General features: G+C 44.1%; 1 protein-coding gene across 1 annotated transcript in view; it reads right to left on the bottom strand.

Moving 5' to 3' along the window:
• The window catches only part of GRID1 (glutamate ionotropic receptor delta type subunit 1), a 544725-nt gene extending 525073 nt beyond the window's left edge, over window positions 1–19652 (bottom strand). Inside the window, exons 1-2 of the mRNA XM_037400885.1 lie at window positions 19299–19652; window positions 16936–17091 (exon numbers count right to left, since the gene is read on the bottom strand). Of these exons, the coding sequence (XP_037256782.1) occupies window positions 16936–17091; window positions 19299–19377 (235 nt within the window). The 5' untranslated portion in view covers window positions 19378–19652. The remainder of the gene's footprint in view (window positions 1–16935; window positions 17092–19298) is intronic.
• Window positions 19653–20277: the final 625 nt, after the last annotated feature.

Genomic DNA, 20277 nt, shown 5'->3' with positions numbered 1-20277 from the left:
CTGGAGATCATCTAGCCCAACCCCCTGCTAAAGCAGGTTCACCTACAGAAGGTTGCACAGGATCACATCCAGGCAGGTTTTGAATGTCTCCAGAGGAGACTCCACAACCACTCTAGGCAGCCTGTTCCAGTGCTCCGTCACCCTCAAGTAAAGAAGCTTTTCCTCATATTTGGATAGAACTGCCTGTGTTGCAGGCTGTGCCCGTTGCCCCTTGTCCTGTCGCTGGTCACCACTGAAAAGAGCCCAGCTCCGTACTCCTGACACTCACCCTGAAGATATTTCTAGACATCGAGAAGATCCCCGCTCAGCCTTCTCTTCTCCAGGCTAAACAGGCGCAGCTCTCCCAGCCTTTCCTCCTGAGGGAGATGTTCCAGTCCCCTCATCATATTTGTAGCCCTACTATTAAATATGAACTACCCAATATGAAATATTAAATAATAAATAAATATGAAGGAACAAACCACAGCTGAAGTCCCAGTGGTGCACTCAGATGAGTGGATCCTATTATTCCTGAAGTGAGTTGGGAGACAATGGAAAATATGAGGAGTGGTGCTCCTTCCCTGCCCCCAGCAACAGCTGCCTTTCCCAAATCCCAGCCCTTCCCATGGGGCAGCAGCAATGCTGGCAAGCCTCACAGAGCAGCCAAATCCATCACCAAAACTAAAGCTGATGCTACATTTACAGTCGCTTGCCCCAGAGCTGACAGCTTTGCCCGTGCCTTGAGCCATTTGTGGCTCATGTTCCTCCCATGTGGGAGGATCTGCCTGTGGAAGGATCAATTATCATATTTCAGAAGTACCTGCAAAAGATTTCAACTGGCTGCAATAAGCATCAGCAATATACCAATTTAACTGCCTCGCTGTATAAGATACCCACTCACTGAGGCTGAAGAGCCAAGCTAACTTGGAAAGAAAGAAAAGAAATGAATCCCAAAGCAGATTCTCATGTGTATGCCAAGCTCTATTACACATGGCAGGGTAGAGGAGATAAAGCTTGCACCCTGTATCTGTAGGTATCCCTAGGACTGGATCTGGTTCACAGTACTTACACTGTATTGGTCACAAGTCAGGTCTAAATGCACGTGGGCCTGGAAAGCTTTCTTATGCACAAATTCTCAGGCTGCTTGTGAAAAATAACTGTGATTTGCACTATTTAAAATCAAATCGTTGCCATGGGATTACATGTGGTCTAGAACCTCAGCTGTAATGGGCCTGAGGATCAAGCCAGGCAAAAACCAACACAGTTATTGATGGTTATAAGGTTATGATTTCAGATGTCTATGAACAGAAAGCAAGCAGGTTGCGATCCTCATACTATGCTTTTACAAACTGAAGAAAGCTGCAGAAGCATTTAATAAGTTAGAGCAGTAAAGCAGTACTGCATACAATGATTTCTTGGAAAGGTTTATTCATATGTCTGGAAAAAAGTTAAGCTCCTCAAAGTCCTCACAGAAATAATCCTTTCTATTTTGTAAGCAAATGGTCTGACTTCTTACAAAATCATCAAAAAACTACTGTGTGCTACTAATGGCAACAAACATAATCAACTTCAAAAAGTTCACATGCAATATACAGAAGAAAGAACTTCCAAGGAAATTGCTGCAATCAGTTCAAATGAGGCAGATGGGCAGGAATATGCAACTCCTATGATTCAGTGAGTTAGTGCCAATATAGACTATGATATTAGAAGTACTCAGCGACATTGTTGTACGAGAGGCCCCATTGTAGCACACTGCATTAACAGCGGCAAAACCCTTGAGAATTTTCCAGGCCTTGTCAGCCCAGACTGCTTTGATGAGTGGTATAAACAGAAGATGAAATAATCACTCACTAGTTTACAAGCACTGAAGTACAGCTATTACAGATTTCTAGTCTGCATTATGACAGTGGCACAGTCATGCTTGGCAAACAGGCCAATACCTGAGCTTATGGTTGTCAGACATCCCAAATTCCCATGTTGATTTTTATCCCTCTGAGGCTTATACCTCCAAAGACTATTTCTGTATTTCCCTACAGAAAACAACTCAGACTAGCAAATTCAAGGGGGTTCTTCATCTGCTTGTCAGCACTTAGATAATGGCTTGTTGTTCAACAACGTCAGTCAATTTTTCTACTCTTTGTAGTTGGCTAATGATAAGTGAAACCCTCAGTACTTCACATAAAGATTTAACAGACTATTTTAAGGAAAATAAACAAAAGCATTAGGTTAATTACAGTGAGCATACTGTCATTTTATGGTTGGACTCACTGATCTTAAGGGTCTTTTCCAACCTCAATGATTCTATACTTGTGGCCTGTGTCTGGGGGACAAAGTTGGAAGGATTGATTTGGGTCACTGACTCTATTTCTCTGCAAACACAGAAAAATACAATCAAGGAGTCAAGAAAATATCAGTCCTGCAAACACTAAGAATTATTTCCTAAATCTGCTACCACGGGTTTCAACCTGTGGTTCACAGATCAATCTATGCAAAAAAAAAAAAAAAAAAAAAAAAAAAAATCAAGCCCATTGTCAGTAGATTTAAATTATCATCCCTCTCAGGAACTTTTCCAGAGGTATAGAAATTGAAAAACTTGAGAACAACTGGCCCACAGCCATCCTAAAGTCTACAGTAAGAGGCCAAAGGCCAGAACTACAATGCAACTCAACAGGAGACCAAAGGCAATTCAGACCATAATGCTAGCCCCAACAGTATCAAGAAACCTGTTGGGTCAAATAGTTCAGAAAATCCTGAAAAATGGATCACAACCCATACGGCACAGAGACTGGAAATGAAATAAGTAGCAGATCTCCACTCTTCTCACCAGGAAAAGAAATTCCTTCACAAATCCACATCTAGATTAACCCATTTCTGGTTTAAGCAAATGCAGTTCAGCAGTAACAGAATTCATCAATACATGTACCAGCCTAACATACCAAGTACCTCAGCGCTTCCTTTGGCCAGTCTGGTACTTTGGGTGATCAAAGGATGACAGCAAAGAGAAGGGTGGGAAGGAAATAATGGATGAAGCAAAGACTACCATGCACCTTAAGCTATGTTTCAAAACAAAGATCTCTTCTGGTCCCTACAGACAGGTCAAAAGGAAGCATGAAGTATATGATAGCACTACATGAGCACTAGGAAAAGGAACTCCAGTCCCAAGGACACATACAGAGGTCATGAGCATACAGTTTTCTCTCCCTTACCATGCTATGCAGACCAGAGCTTGGCGAGCACATGAGAAACTGCAATGGGACTCCCATTTCTCTTCACCTGGTAATTCTCATTCACCAGCAACCAAAGTTAGAGTCAAACTTCCACAATTTAAAACTCAATCCAGGACCAGCATCCAGAAAATCAATTGACCTTTCTCTGTATCAAGATAGCTAATACTCTCAACAAGTTTACTTCCTGTATTAATATTTTTCTATAGAAAAAGAGATAAAAGAAGTTTCCTGCAAAATCTCATCAAAAAGACAATATAATTATAAGGAGAATGGAATAATCCTTTTTTAAGCCAATATATCCATCTTGAGACAACCTTCAATATACTTTAGAACATTTCAAGCAATTTTATCAGCATTTAGGAAGGAAAAAGAATGCCTTGAGGCCAGTCCTGTCAGCAAATATTTCCCATCTTCATCTTAAATCTCAATATTATTCCAGATGAATGCATTGCAGGCACAATTTTTTAAAGCACTGTGAACACTCTATTACATTGATGGCCACACTTTTCCCGTGTGAGCCATTATTTGCAAATACAGATACCCTGGAAAAAAGGTAAGTGGTAATCTTTTGGAAAGAACACAGACACACTTCATACTAACAAGCTCTCATTAAGAAACTCAAAGGACTTTTTAAAATTAGATTTATGACACCAAGACCAAAGTACAGCTGCATTTGTCTGTCTCTCTGGTTTCATGAAGATAATAATTTTGTCATATCTGTTAGAAAGCTTTCTGGCCAAAAGCTAAAATAATTTGACATTGCTTTTTAACCATCAATACAACATCACCAGAAATATTAAAAAAAAAAAAAAAAAAAAATTCCAAAGTTTACATATATACAAATCTTTTTTCAGGAGCAATTTAGTTTTCCCTCATGCATGCTTATTTGAGCTTTAGACCAGCTTCCTCAGCTGGTTTGCATTTTATCAACAGTATCATACATTTATACATTTTTCTATCCATTCTCAAGCTATTTATTAACATTGTAATAACATGCAAAAACTTGAAGATCCCACTTAAAATTCTCAGCTTCCAAGTGCATTTTCCAAAGGCCCTAGGACCTATGACTATTTCCCAGTTAATCTGATAATCTGAGAAGCTATTTTCAAATCATACATGCAAAGTAACCCTGAAGAGATGGAGATACATTTTTAAAAAGACAGAACTCTCCAAATCCACATATTTATTTGTATTTCCCAAGTCCAATACACTTCACCAACAAAGTAGCTGGGAACAGATTTAAACAGCAAATGAAGACAAGCCTTCATTTTGCCTTAAGACACTTTTCAGGGGCACTGGAGACAACAGAGCCTTTCCAGCTGTCACTGTGCTGTTCTACATTCAAAGGAACTCTTCCTATCTCTTCCTCAACTTCAGAGAGACAACAATCCTACCTTATCAGTTCACCAACCTGTCCCAGGAAGTGAACTGAGTGATGCAGGCTCACATCTTCCGCCAGGCCCTTGATCATCTTGTGACTGCATTTAACTTGAATTTAACTAGGTAAAGTGTCATGTGTATGTATGATACGCATTTTTCTCTAGGGCCTTGTACAGTAGTTCTCTGGTCTCATGCACTCCACTTTATAGTGTACAAATTTTACAGTTAGCTTACATTTCATGTACAGGTTTTGTACAGAGGTAAACTATACCATTGGCAACTAGCAGGGCTATTTCTTAAATTTAAAAAAAAAAAAAAAAAAAAAAAAAAAGGAAAATAAAAAGCAACCCAACTCTGTAAGTCTGTCACGAGTTACAGACTGTAAGCTTTTCTTCCCTGCAAGCCCAAAAGAATATCAACAGTCTAAGTCATTTTCTCTTTTTACAAACACAAGAGATGCAAAACAATTTATTTCTCTTTTAATTACCCCACGTAACAGCTTATTAATTTATTTTTCTGAGAAAATAAATTTCAGAGCCAAAACATCACACACATCCTGCTCCAAGCCTTCCTTTTATAGTATCCTTTCAGAGATGTGCTACGTCCACAGACTCAACACAACCACACATTACTTCTCAGGGCAAGAGACAGGACTCCAGTTTACAAATAGTCTCCCTACAGGCCAGCAATAACAAAAGACCAGTTAGCAGGATTACCAAAATCCACTTTAGAGCCGCATTGCCACCATGAGTGCAGGACATGAACTCCTGTCTTTGATCAACAAAATAAAACAAACTTTATTTCTTGCATACCCATCAGGTGCTTTTCTGCATGTTGAACTGCCAGAAGGACAACATCTCACTAAAGATAATTAGCACAAAAAAGAAAATTAAAAAGCATTACATTTATGTCAATACATAATCTGCCTTCTAGTTCATGGACATCTTATGAAGTACTTTTTGACCAAATTACCATTTTAGTCTAAATGCATTTAACTGCCAGCATTGCCAGAACGTCCTATAGCAAATATAACTGACCATTGTTGTAATTTCTTGTTTACATTCCTGATACTTTCCTATTCTATAGAGCTACTCTGATGCTCTCAAGGAGCACCTTTGGCTTCCTGTCCATGTGTGTTTTTCATTTCCTTATAATGTCAGAGATACACAGCTTAAAAGGTTAAAACCTAAAATAAAACAAAAAAGAGGAAGATTACCCTTCATATAAGTGAAAGCAGGATGAGAGACTTAATTCTGTAATACAAACCCCACGCTCCCTGCAGCAGGTAACAGAGAGGAAGCTGCATGAAATGCAAAAGTTTCCACTGGCAATCACTGAAAGGCAGCACATCTCCCAGAGACACACATTTCATTTCCATAACGCAATTCCACTTCTTTTAATGTAAATGGAAAACACAAAACCTTAGTTTTCTCATGTAGATACAGTAACCATTTACAAACTGTAGAATATGCTCTGAAAAAACATCTGTGTACTGCTGCAAACAGATGTTGTCATCATGATGATTAAAATGCAGTGGAAATAGAATAATCCAGCAAATCACAAAAAGCATGTTCATAAAATCTATTGCATTGAGCAGTGGTGAGGAAGAGGGAAGTACAGGGGAAACACCAAGCAAGAGAAGGCAGGTAAAAAAAAGACACCAGAATCCAGAGAAATAATTCACATTTACAAACCTCACTAAGAGGTAGAATGGTGAATCTGCCGTCTATATAAAATGGGCTGTGGCTGGAGGTGAGGAGGTGGCTCTGAAAAGGACAACTCTAGACAGGAAAGTCCACATCTCACCAGCTAGATGCCTTTGAGAAACTGGAGTTTTGGTGAAGAACCTCAGGCATAAAGATACTAGCTACAACTGTATGGCCCCCAAGTTGGCAGTAAGACACTAAAACCAAACCAAATGGGTAACAGAAGAAAGCCCTTCCTGAGACAAATATTAGGTTACTAATAAAAAAAAAAAAAAAAAATCAACCTCAACTTCTGGTAAACCGTGTCTTTCCCCATCTTGTCCTCTGAGCACTCTTTGGAAATTTCTTTTCTCCTCTTGGGAAAGGAAGTGCCCACCGCGGGCTGACAATTTATGGAATGTTTACTTGCTAATGCTGTGGCACCCCTGCCCTTCTCCAGCCTCTTTAAAAATCCAGACCCATACTGTGCAAGCATCTCGCTCAGACCAGAGGAAATGCAAGCTTTTTCTCTTTCTGTTTGGGTCACAAAGTCCTACCTATGTTAAAAAGACTGCTATCTCCACAGTAACTGAAGTACTTCGGCACAAAAGCAAGCTGAAAAAATAAAAACAAAAATAAAGTTTCAGTAAAAATAAACTTAAAGCAGATAATTGGGTTGTTCCCTTTTAATTTTTGTGCACTTCAACATCCTAGCTATCTGTGTTTTGACCCTTGCAGACATCACATCCTAAGTTCCTTTCCTCTGATCCCCTCAGATAAGTGTTCTCATTTCATAAATATCTTCAAGTAGGATAGAAAATGGACAAAACATTGGTCCTTTGGATTAAAATGCAGCTAAATATTCAACACAAGACAATGCTCAATTTATACCAAAGGTTTCCTTTGAGTTCTACAGCATTTTTTAAATAAAATTAAGTCAAGGTTTTGCAAACACACAGAAAAAACACCGAGAGGCTCTGTCTCCCATAAACCAACTCCTCCCTCCACCATCCCCTTTTACCTTTATCCAGGAGCAGAGAGGTTAAGAACAAAGGCCTATGGAAATGCTTCTCTGGATCATTACACAGCTTCTCCACTGAAAGCATTACCAAGCAGCAAATAATTGGTATTTCCTAAATATCAAGTAATGGTATGAACTAGCCATTTACCCACTGACAATGACAATTCTCATTAACTTTGTAAACATTTGTTTATATGGAAAATCCTTTTATTCACTTCCTAAATAAAAACAAACCAGATTGTGAATGAGATTTTGAGGATGTTGGAAGTATTCCATCAGCGATGCTACTAGTTAAAATCTCAAAGACTCAGATAAGTAAGTTAAAAAGCAGTGGATTAAATGACTGGACTAAGAAACAGGACACATAATGAGAGCTTGGATCCACTGGAAGCTTTCTGGTTTGAGCTTTTTGTATTTTTTAAGAGAGAAAGTAATTTCTTAGATATTATTCTGTTGAATATAGGGGGGGAAATGTTTTCTTACTGTCCTTTTACTTCCTCTATGAAAGGTTGCTAAGGGAATGGTTCTCAGTAAGGTCAAGCAGTAGAAACCCTGCTGTGTGTTTTAATGCAGCCAAACACCACTTGAAATGAATGCCTCTTGGTTCTTCTTACCTTTAAGCACTGTCTGTTAATGCTTTCCAGTATTAATTCTTAAGGCATATCTGAATATATAATACAACAAGCACAAGGAAAAAAAACAGAGACCAAGATGCTACAACAAGGTCAAAGGAATGGAACTTCACGAAAGTGAGGCTACTATAGACAGTCTTTTTTCTGGTAAGATGAACCTTTCAGGCTATAAAAAGCACTCCAAACCCACAAACCTGAACACAGATTCAAGCACAGCAATCAGGTCTCCAAATTATAATTAAATGCAAGCTATTAGGAAAAACATAAAAGAAACCCTTTCAACATATTTCTCATTTCAGATATTTATTGCTTTAACGTTATGTAAATGAAGGAAATCTTGGCATATTAGCATATCATTATTATCTGTCTTTGAAATGATTACAGATCTACATATGATATAAAATGAGGTTCTCAAAATGTGCCACACTATTTTAAAGCCTCAATTCAATTTTCTCATGGACAAGAATCCGAATAACCAAAGAACTACACTAAGGATCAGCATTAGCTGCTCCCTTTCCTAAGTGAAGAGTGAAATGGAAAGGATTCTCAGGATGACACCTAGATTTCAACTTCAGAGCTGACACATTTTTGTGTAAGGTAGTCTGCATAACTTGTATGTGCCCTGTGAGCAAAATGTTTCATTCCTTGGTCTGAAACCTGTCCTCTTTCAACAGGTTTCCAAATGGAAAAAAACACACCGCATTTCTGTATGTAAGAAAAATCACTGCAAGTTCTGTAATATCAAAAAAACTGTCCAAATGCAAAATTGAACATGTAAGCCATTTTTCAAAATCATCAACTCAAATATCTGTAAATTATGGAAAAATCTCTTGTCAGAAAAGCAATAGCTGTGCGGGTCATTTTAATTCTAGCAGGGCACTTTCAGATAAACAAAGACATCTGCTAAAAAAAAAAAAAAAGTGTAATTTTATATAATTACAAGACTTACACAGCAGTATGATTCCAGCAATGCATTCTAAGTAAATTTTTTATGAGGGGTAAATTGAAAAAACACCTCTAAGCATGGGATGACAGAGACAAATAAAGACGCAGCAGGAATTCCCCTCAGAGGGAATTTATTATGAATGAAAGTATGAAAAATATTTTGATCTTCACCTAAAAAATGAAGAAGAGTTTGACTATGGTTTCTCTGAAATGGCAAGAAGTTAAATCTGAAGTAACTATTTCAGCCGCAGTGTGCTGTACTTTTATGGTCAGACACCATTGTAGTTGTATAACTGGGTTTTGAGGCTTTGTCTTGTTTCCCTTCCAGTAAATAACTATGGTAAACCAAGAACACTTTTAACATAATGATATCCCCTCTGTTCAAAGAATGTGTAGTTTTAACTCCTTTCACTATATAGCTCAACCATAGTATGATAAATCACATCAAAATATTAAATGCATCTCATTCTACAAGTATGAAGATGTAATTTAAAATGTAATACTTAGGTAGTCTATCCTTTAATCATCTGTAGCTGGAAGATTCTGAACACAGAAAGGCTCAAGGCATATTCCCTGCTGGACAGTAAGTCTAGCAATTAAATTATTCGTATGGAGTATATGGGCATGCATGTATATGCATACATACAGATTGTATTTCACAATTTAGGATCATTTTCTTTAGCCATTATTTTAGCTAGATCAGGCTGAGGCTGTTTTGTATACTCATTTCGCATTTACAGATCCTCCTCCACAATAATGACTGAGAAAAGCTGTCACAGACAAACAACACACTCAGAAAATTATTTTCTTAAAGAAAAAAAAATTACAAGTGAAAAAGAAAGAAAATCTTTAACTCTGAAACACATTTGCTAATATTTTTATGAACAGTGCTTATTTATGAACTTTTGGGATAATTTCTAGCATCCTAGTTAATGATGTAGCATATTTTCTTTAATGAAACCCTAGAATAAGAAACCCAACTGCAGCTCGTTGATAAATGAGCAGGATCAGCAGCAGGATCGGTGGGAAAGGCCATTAGGTACTGAAAAAGAATTGTAGCCTAACCTGTAGCAGCTCTTGTGTATGAGACCCTTAAAACAGATGGGTGACCCACACCCAGCATGGAAATAAAGGTATTAACAAGTCTGCATGTCAGAAGAGAGAGAAGAAATGCGCTTAACCTGTGATGGTGATGGAAGGAGCAAGTAAAAACCTTTTATTGCAGGCAGGGGCTGACACAGGCCCTGTGGCAGGCTAAGCATGCCACCTCCCCACCACCTTCTCTGAGCTGGGGCAGGACTCTGCTCTGAACAGGTCCCATCCATGCCATTAGTGTATTCACACACAAAGGAAAAAAAAAAAAAAAACAAAAAACACCTTACTACCTTGGATGCTAAGCAGTGAGCCCACAGCACCATCTCACCATCTCCTTCTCCCCTGACTCCCGACTGCCCGCTGCACCCTGATGCGTCGCACTCTCTGGGCAGCTCAGCCCCAGCCTGAAGTGACGGGAGCCTCTGAAAAAGCACAGAATGTGGCTGGGGTGGAACTAATCCCAGCACCTCCTGTAAAAAAGCCCAAGCTGTAGCAGGGATGTGTTCCAGCAGGACTGCCTCCACAAAATACAAAATTATTTCGGACCGGCCACTAAACCCTGACCAGAACCTGAACAGCTGTGGCTACAAATTAACAAATCGCAAGTGGAATGAAAACACAAAGCAAAGGTGTGTTTGGATGTTTGCCCACAGTCTGTAGCCTGCCTTCATCCTCAGCACCCATCGAACTCTTTCATGGGCTATTGTCTCCCTTCCTTTCTGCTGAAGACATCTGCAGGTCCGTGCTTTCAGCATAGCCGGAATACAAGAATGGGAAGAGATGGACATTTTAATTTGCTGTTTTATTTAGCTCTGCAAAACACTCTGGTTTATAATGCACTGAGCCATGCAACTATAGAGCATAAAAACACAAGCACAATGAGATGACAGTATCACAGATGTCTTCACTGTGGCAGTCCTTAACAAGTCTTGGTCTGGTCTCACAAGGCACAAGGAGGTAAAACTGTTAAGCCCATTCACCCCACTGAGCAACAGCTTTTAACTGCAGCAAACTAGTAGAAAAAACGTGTAGTTACACAGCAAGGCCTCTCTGACCATGTGAGGGAACGCCTACCTGCACTCTTTCTGGTTGGTTTTTAAAAGTGTCGAAAGCTCAGACTAAACCTAGAAAAAAATGTGTGTAACAAAATGTGCTTTCTGGAGAGCTGAGAGTTCACCTGTCAAAACCTTCCAAACAAAACCACATACCCGGATGAAAACAGTGTAAAATCTGAGTCCAAGCAAGCCACAGAAAAGTAGATAAAGGTAAAGTTACATGACAATGAAAGACTCAAGAGAAACCATTGGACAAAAATTAATTGACCATATATTGATACAAACCAATCCTTTACAATTCTGGCAGATAAGAAATTTTTTTTTTAAGCTTTACATTAAAAATCTACATACAGCCTATGATTTCTCACTATGCACCAAATTCCCAAATCCAACACAGTCAAATCAATAAAGCTTTTTTAAAAATAAAAAAAAATAGTTTATATATGCAATATTTTATGATTTTTCATCTTATTTTTGTTTGCATTTGTCATGCTCCCCTTTCCTTTCTATCTACTCTTCCATTCTGATATTAAAATATCCTAACTTTAAAAACAACCTTCACCTCTGGGGCATGTGAAACTATAGTTCAGCAAAACAAAACGTCTTAACTCCACATTCACACAAAAACCTATTTGACTTAGCTTTATATGGTGCTGGATCTGGGCTTACCGAATGGCGAGGGAAGGGTTTATCACCATGACCAAGGGGTATTTTTTCATGGTCCTTGTTAGGTCTTCCCCTTCTACATTTAATAGCCACAGAAGTTTAAAACCTCCCAACAGAGAAAACGGTCCTTTAATTGAAGCCTGAAGTCTGTATTTTGTCATAACCAGGACACAGCTTCTGGCCCACCTGTGGGTTTCTAGCCAGCAACACTTGCACTACCTTGAAATGAAATCCCAGGTTTGCAAAAAGAGCTATGTGCAAATATCCCAAGACACACACACACATACACAGAGGCACAGAGGCACTCTGCTCCTCCGTGGTTGCCTACCACAGCAATACACGTATGACAAGCATAGCTCTGCTGGGTATTTTAGCCAGATAAAAAAAAGTAAAACTAGCAATGGAGCTGCTGAGTCCCATTCTTCAGGTCTGTATTTCATCTCTAGTTATCATTGATCAGCTTATACCTTCTCAACAAATAAAACTGTTAGACAGCAACAGTGGTAGTAACTTGAAATATATGTGCTGAGCCAAGATAGCTCAAGAACTAAGTGCTGATCTCTTCACCCTGTTATCCACTGATAGGACACATAGGAATGGTTCAAAGCTGTGCCAGGGGAGGTTTAGACTGGACATTAGGAAGCATTTCTATACTGAGAGGGTGGTCAAACACTGGAAAAGGCTTCCTAGAGAGATGGTCGATGCCCCAGGCCCATCAGTGTTTAAGAGGCATTTGGACAATGCCCTTAACGACATGCTTTGACTTTTGGTCAGCTCTGAATTGGTCAGGCAGTTGGACTAGATGATCACCGTAGGCCACTTGCAACTGAAACAGCCTGTCTATTCTATTCTATGCCATGTATTGTTAGCAAGTTCTACAGGGTATGATAAGAAATCAGATTCACTCAGTGGTATACCCCACAGACATCCAAAAAATTAGTAGCTCTGAGTTACTCTGAAACCACAGCAGCATACATGGGACTGACAATAAACCCATTTATGGAACACCATTCTTGCTCTCAAATCATATTCTGATTTTCCAAATTTGCTCTGGTTTCCAGAGTTGATAGCATTTTAACATCAACAAGCACATACACAAGGCTGCTCAAATTAGAAACAATTCACTTGAAATTGCTATGCAGAGAGAACAGCAAGTTTCAGCTCCAGGAAAGCTCCATAGAAGTGCAAGCATCATCTGCCGAGAAACAGGGTTTCAAACTCTCACGGTTTCTGTGTAACTACTTCCTTTGGAGCCCTTCTCCAAAGAGCACAACAAAAATTAAGTATCATCTTTCCCATGTCCCGGGTTTGACTCGGAGCTTAACTATTCCCGCTCCAAAACCACACGTTAGTTTTGTTTGGTTTTTAGTTTAAACTTGCCATTGTGTTTTCAAGCCCAGCTGGAAACTCGTTTGCCACCTATATGTCATACACACAGTTCCTTTTCAACACCAATGGCAGGCTCAAAAATCCCAATTTGAACTGAAACCTTTAAAGTGTTCCTCATACCTTTAAGCTTATTTGAATTCTTGAATCACAAAAAGGTTACCACAGTACTAGCTTAAAAACATACCGCACACAAACAAGCACTTATTATCTCACATCTCAATCAATTATCAGAAATTGAGCACATAGCTGTTTTGGAAGCAAGGATATAATTTAACATTATTTTTGTGATTTGAGCTCGTTTCCTTAAAATCATATGAAAAGAACAACGATACTCATGTATATTTTCTCCCGTGACCGCCAGTGAAAAAACAATTTTTCTCTCAAGTAATTGCCACATACATAAAAGCAATATACAACAAAATGCAATGGCTGCTTGCAAGCACAGACAGACAACAAAGTCCTATTTTATGCATACACCAGGGTCTATTTATTCTTTACTGTTACCTCCCTTGCCACTGGAGTTCCTTCCACCCACTTGCCACACTTTGTGATAGAATATGACTTTGATGGGGCCAAAACAATCTCTTCTCTGCACAACAGGATCTTGTTTCTGAAACGTATATTAAAATGAAAGGCAAAGATGGATCACAATTTACACTTTTTGTTAATTACTGTTCTCTGGCTCCCTATACAGCCATGAACATGAGTGTCCACCAAGCCTTTGAAGAAAAAGGATCTCTAAATTTTATGTGCCTATTTCAGTCACCAGAAACTATCACAATAGTACCCTTCTCTCTCTAAAGCAAAGTTGCTAAAGCTTTTTTTTTTTTTTTTCAAAATCTTATTACACTTCTCAGCACCTTCCAGCACTGAAAACTACTCCATTTATGAAAGGCAAAATATCTTCTGTTTGGCCTTTAGTTCTGCAAATGCACTGCTCCTACTGAGAAAACCCTACAGTTACTACTTTCGTGTTTCCTACCCATGCGGAAGCTCTCCAGCTGTACAATAAATGCCAGGTCGAACACACGTTAAAAAAATCACCATCGGTAATTAAATCCTTGTTACTGTGTAATAGACCTTGTTACACAGAGGGCTGGTTTTCCATAATTTTACCAGCACAGTATCACTGAAACGAAAGTCCTTGCTTGCAGCACTCTTTTAAAAAGAATTTAAGGAATAATTTACAATGTCATCTCACAAGACCCTGCAAAAGATGCTCCGAATAAAAACAATATTTGTGATTGGTTTCATTGTGTGAACTATTCTGGCAGTAGTATCACAATGGTCTATTTTTACTCCAGATTGGTTTTTACTATAAAAAGTTCAATCGCTATGAAACTAATGCTTGCAACATTGATTTCTATGGTGCTGCTTAGAAAAACACTGCAGAATAATGTGGATGTCAGGGCATTTTATGTAGCAGCAGCAAGATTCTGCGAGTAGTCTGGGCAGTGGATTTGCTCCAGGTTATTTTGACTACTATAAGCAACATTCTACCGAAATGCGCAGGACATCCATACATAAGATACAACAAGATTTTGAATAGTCAGAATGACACCAAGTAACACTGGGCAGAGAGACACTGCTCAGAAATAGCCCGGCAACTTGTACATCCTGTGGATCATTCTGTCATCACGTTGTATCACAGTTTCAAAAGTAGGAAATTACATCTTAAATAAAAAAAACACCTGACCCAAACCAACAAAGCAAGCCAGGAAATTGAGCAAAGTCTGATACTCTCCTCTTAGCTCTCCCACTGTGGCAAGGTTTTACTTGCAGACAGGATCATTATGTCATCCTCACAAAAGAAGACACGTTGATATGCCTTAATGAAGTAATGACAGAGAACAAGTTCTCTTTGAAATTGTGTTCATCAACCACTTTTTTAATACTCCAGCATGGGGTCAGTTCATCCAAGCACAATTCTAACTGCAATGGACACGAACCCTGAAAGAACATCTTGGGAGGGATAGGAAGAAACATCTTTATTTACATATATTCAGGTAGCACAAATATTCTGTATCAAAAAGATTAAAAATCTGACCAGTCTTTTCTGCGTCTTCAGCATGGATTTTCAGTAGAGAAATGTTATTTTCATAGTAGTCTTTGTAAATGCAACGCTAATCATCAAATAAACCAATTAAAAATAAAATTGCAAATAAATAAACCAATTAAAAATAAAATTGCAAATAAACCAATTTTAAAAAATTCTATTAGATTGAGAAGAATCCTCCAGTTGGTCATGCTTTTCTATTTTCAACAAAACTGAGCAAAGGGACTCTGTCCACAAGACTGTCAGCTCAGATCCCAGGGCATTCAGAACAGTTTCATAAAGTTTTACTTCTGAGAAGAGACATTGTTGAAAGCAATTGTTCAGCCAGCCAACTACTGTCACTTCCATGAATATGAATAAGCTCCAATATAGGACACTGAGCTTTTGCAAATATAAGAAGATCCAATTGTTCAGAGTTAATCTTTGCCAATAAATCAACCCGCCATTATTTAGAGATTTTTATTTTTCTCTGGTGTCTGACTATGTGGGTGGAGTTTTGTTTTAAAGTCCTCTCGTTTCCATTTTCATAAAGACTTTTTTCATACTGCCTTGCTAAGCTTTCAGAGCAGCAGGAGGAATCCTATTGTTAATGGGATCAGGCCCTTGAAAAGGTATATACTGCTGTTTCTCCTGAATGCGCTTGATGTTAACTAGCACCTACTCTGAGAAAAAAAGATACCAGAAGAAATTGTTCAGAGTTCATGAAAATTAAAATTTGATGTAATTTTGTAGCTGTAATTTGCATGTACACAGCTTAGACATAAATACATATGGATTAATGCAAATTTTTATACAGGGAAAGATTCACTCTGTGCTCTGTAAAACTAAGGGTAAGGCTGGTGATGAATCATTTTTTTTAAATATTCTAGTCTGGGTATATAAATAGCTCTCTGTTTCTAGAATAATTGCTACTGAAAAACACAGCTTCTGAAATAGCCTAGGCCATAATTAACCTCGGCTTCATTAAATCACAAATAATATCTTTTTAAAGTCTTATTTGTAAAGGCAAACTGATTAATGTAAACGTTCCCCTTTGCAAAAACGTTCCCCTTTGCAAAAATCTAATTGAAATGATTTACCTACGTAGCTACTTGTCAGATCTTGTAAACTCTAAGAAGGTTTTCTGCCGGTGACTCGGTTACCTCACCCCCTCGCAGCCCCGGGGAGGGAGCTCCGCGCTCGTTGGGAGGACGCGAACGGACGGCCGGGGACGGCGGGCACGGGGACCTCGCGCTGCCGCCTCGCGCCGCTGCCCCCCGGGGGAACAGATGCTCCGGGAGAGGTGCCGGCTCCTGCCCCGCCACCGCCCGCAGCCGTTCCGGCAAGCGCCGAGCCCTCCTGCCCGGCCCCCCGGCGCCGCACGAACCACCGCTCCGTGCGCCCCCCCCTCGCCCCTCCGCGTCCACGCGTGGGCCCTGCGGGGGGGGGGGGGGGGGGGGGGCGGGGGGCGGCCTTCCCTCCGCAGCGGCAAAGGCAGGGGGCGTTTGCGGATCCAGGGGCGGCCCGGGACCCCCTGCGCGCCGCTGCCACCCGCAGCCGCGGCCGCCCGGCGCAGCGCGGGTGGCCATGGCGGGGCTGGCCAGGCGCCGCAGCCGCCGCACCGCGCCGCGCCGTCCCTCCCCTTTCCTTGTAGGACAGCGCCAACCCCCGACCGAAGAAAAGTTTCCAGCCGGGCGCCAGGACGGGTCCGGGCTGCCACCGGCGCCGAAGCGCCTCCCGCCCGCTCGGGCCGGGGTCTGCCCCCTCTCAGCCCCAGCCCGGCGCCCAGCCCACCCGCGCCGTCGGTGCCGCCGCGGGGCCCTCACCTTCCTGCACCGCATGGAAGGGGTTGTTGGCCTCTATGAGCTTGATGGAGTAAGTGATTTTCTCGCTCTGGAGGATGTCGTCATTGAGGTTCAGATCCGACACCGCCTGCTTGAACACCTCGTCGTCCTTGGCAGCATTGCCTTCGAAAATGGCACCTGAGGGGAGGAAGGCGGCGGAGGGTGAGGAGTGCTCGGCCCGCCCCGGAGCCCCCGCTCCCCCCCGGGCCGTGCCAAGCACCCTCGCACGGTGCCCGGCGGGGCTGCTGCGGGGGCACCGGGCGTCTGGGGGGTCGGGACCCACCCGTGGGCGGCCGCCGCAGGCTGCGCGGCCTCGTCCCGAGCACGGGGAAGCGCAACCCTCCCCCCGGCCCCCTCTGCTCCACCGGCATTCACGGAGCCCCGAACCGGAACGGTGGCGAGGGACTCGCTTTGCCAGTGATGGGCAAGGGAGCAGGCTTGGGAATTTGACCAACTTTTTGCCCACTGCTTGGCTTGCTCCCTAGGATGCTGCTGCCTTTCGGGCAGCGGTTTTATTGAGGCTCACATGCCCGCAGGAACGTGAAGGCAGGATTTGTGTCCAGTAACCTGGAAGCTTTAATTTCACTGTCCTGTTTATGCAGTTAACGTGAAAACATCTGGCGATGTGTGTTACATAAGATCCCCTCTCTACGGAGCGTGTGTGCCCGCACCAGGCTTACTGCCCTGCTCTGCGCAGCGGTGGGAGATCTTTCGTGCTGGCAGCAAAACGAGGAGGCGGGCGAGGGGAAACATGCCACATTATCCCCCTGCCTGGAAAAGTCCTGCTGATTCACACTGTGCGTGCCTGTGGCCGGAGCCTCCGTGCACTGCCCGTGTGAAATCACAGCTCTGCACACAGCAGCTCTCCTCCCCTGCCCACCGGACCGCTATTTCTGCGAGGAGTTACATGGCAGACACCTCTCGGGCTGAAGTTCTTGCGGGGAGAAGCTGAGGAGGCACCGGCCACCCGCAGGGGAAGCGGGGCCCAGAGGGAGAGCCGCGGGGGGTGCTCCGGCCACCACCCCCGCCCCCGGCCGGGGCACTTCCCACGGCGGCCCCACCGCCTCCCCGCGGAGCTGGCGCCGCTGCCGCCGCGGTGTCCCCGGGCCTGGGGAGCGCCCCTGGGCCGGAGTCCCCCGCTGCGGTCAGGGCTGACCCCGTCTCCTTAATGGCTCCGCAATGCTGTCTGCCTTGGCTGCGCCCCCAGGCTCCGGAGGCGAGTAGCGCCGACCAGAGCCTCCTCTGCCGGCCCCACAGCCGCCTCTGCCGGGAAACTTGTTACAGGGCTGGTCCCTCTCTCCCCTTCCCCGCCCTGGGTCGGCATGGCACCTCCCCCCCGGCTCCGCGGAGCCCCACTCGCCAGGACCGCTGCCGCCACGGCCCCCTCTTTTTTTTTTTTTTTTTTTTTTTTTTTTTGTCTCACATCCTCCCCGAAAGGCTAATGGGAATTACGGCTTTTCATTTCCCGGCCGTACTCCCTGCCGTCTCCTCCTCTATCATCTTCCACAAGTGATTCTCTCCCCCCTCTCCGCCCCTAAACATCCTCATTTTCGTTCCTGCTGGTACCTTTCAACACCAGCCAAAAGGTGACTGCAGAGCCTCGCTTTTGCTTGCCAGGCTTCCCGCGGACATCACCATGCCTTGCTCCCAGAAGCCATAAAAGTTCACATCAGCCTTTCCTTCGCCTCTTATTCATCCCTCTCTTCCTCCCACTGCTGATCCAGCCTTCTTGCTGCCCAGGGGTTTTAATGAGATCTTATTCAAACCCCAACAGTTGCGCGCAGAGAAACACACACGCACACACGCAGCCGCTGCAAATCTCGCCTTTCTAACCCTTTCCCAGCCAAGTACCCCCACCCCCCGGCATTCCGGCTCGGCTGACACCTGCTACGGCAGGGGATGGAAGCCAGGGGATTATCTCCCCGAAAGTTTTCCTTACGAGCACGTTCAGATTCCGCCTCTCCCCTGCTCGGGTGTTGGGGGTGGCTGTTTGTTTTCAGTGGCGAGGAGGCGGGGGGGAGCTTGAGGGGGAAGAAAGCCTTTCCACGCAAACAGGTCCAAGCCCAGGCTCCCCAGCCACATGGGAGACCGCAGCGGCGGCCCCGGCGGGTCCCCCCGCCCCGTGCCCGCTCCCGGCCCGGTGCACAGCCGGCATTTCGCCCCTAACTTTACAATTGGGGGGGCGGAGAGGGATTCAGCCGCCTTTCTCGCTTCCCTCCTCCCGTCTCTCCGCGGAGTTAGGTTCAGCCGCTGCCTGTGACATTACCGCGGTTAAACGAGACGCTCCCTTCATTTATTTATCTATATACCGCGTCTCTCTCCAACCCCCCTACTCCCTCTCTTACCAATGTGGATGATGGAGTCTGCCTGCACCGAAACGCACTGAAATATCCAGGGGAAAAGCCAGAGCATCAACACTTCCATTTCCAGCCTCTCGCACAGCACATCAGCCCGGGTTTGGTGGAGAGACAGGCAGGGGAAAAGAAGAAAAAAGGCGCAAGGGCAGGTAGAGCAAGGCAGCGGGCGCGGGGGGGAGATGCCCAGGCACCCCCCCTTTGAAAAAAAAAAAAACAAATTCCCCCAGCACCCCAAGAATCTTCCAAGATTGAGAAAAAGGGGCGATGGGGAGAGAGGAAAAAAAAAAAAAAAAAAAAAGAAAGCAAGCCGGGGCTAAAAAAGCACGGAGGTAGATCCCGGGTTGGCAGGCGGCGCGGCGGAGCCTCCAGCGCTCGGTGTGTGCCGGGGCGCCGGCAGACCGCGAACTGCGGAGCGGCCCCCCCGCCGCCGCCGCCCGCCCCCCGCGCCACGTGACTGCGGAGCCTCGGCGCTCGGTGCCGCCGGGGCACGGCGCGGCGGCGGGGCGCGGGCAGTGGGGCGCCCGGCACGGAGGGGAGTTTGCAGCTCCGCCGGGGAGCGGGATGGCTGCGCAAGAACGGGGAGACTGATTGCCGTTAAATATATTTGGATATATCCAAAATTACATATATATATACACACACACCTCAGGGGAGAAGGGGTAGGGGGGCGATGCTCCGAGCGCGGGGAGCAGAGACGGGGGCGAGGCCAGGCGGCTCGGAGCGCCCCGGCGGCGGGGCGCGGGCTCTTGCGCGGGGCTGCAGCCGCTGCCCGGAGGGTGCCCAGCGCTCTCCATTGCGCGGCGCTGCGCGGCCTCCCGCAGTCCCCGCCGGCCCGGGGCGCGGCACTGCGCGGCAGGACGCCCCCGGAGGTAAGGGCGCGGGGCTGCGCCCGCTGCCGCTTGCCCAACTTCGGCGACCGCGGGCGACGCGGAGGCACCGCGCCGAGGGGGGGTGGGGGAGGAGGGGG

Source organism: Falco rusticolus, chromosome 9 (assembly GCF_015220075.1).
Source record: "Falco rusticolus isolate bFalRus1 chromosome 9, bFalRus1.pri, whole genome shotgun sequence".
Classification (NCBI taxonomy): domain Eukaryota; kingdom Metazoa; phylum Chordata; class Aves; order Falconiformes; family Falconidae; genus Falco; species Falco rusticolus.
Note: the sequence above shows the minus strand (reverse complement) of the source record. Positions and strands in the feature narration are given on the sequence as shown.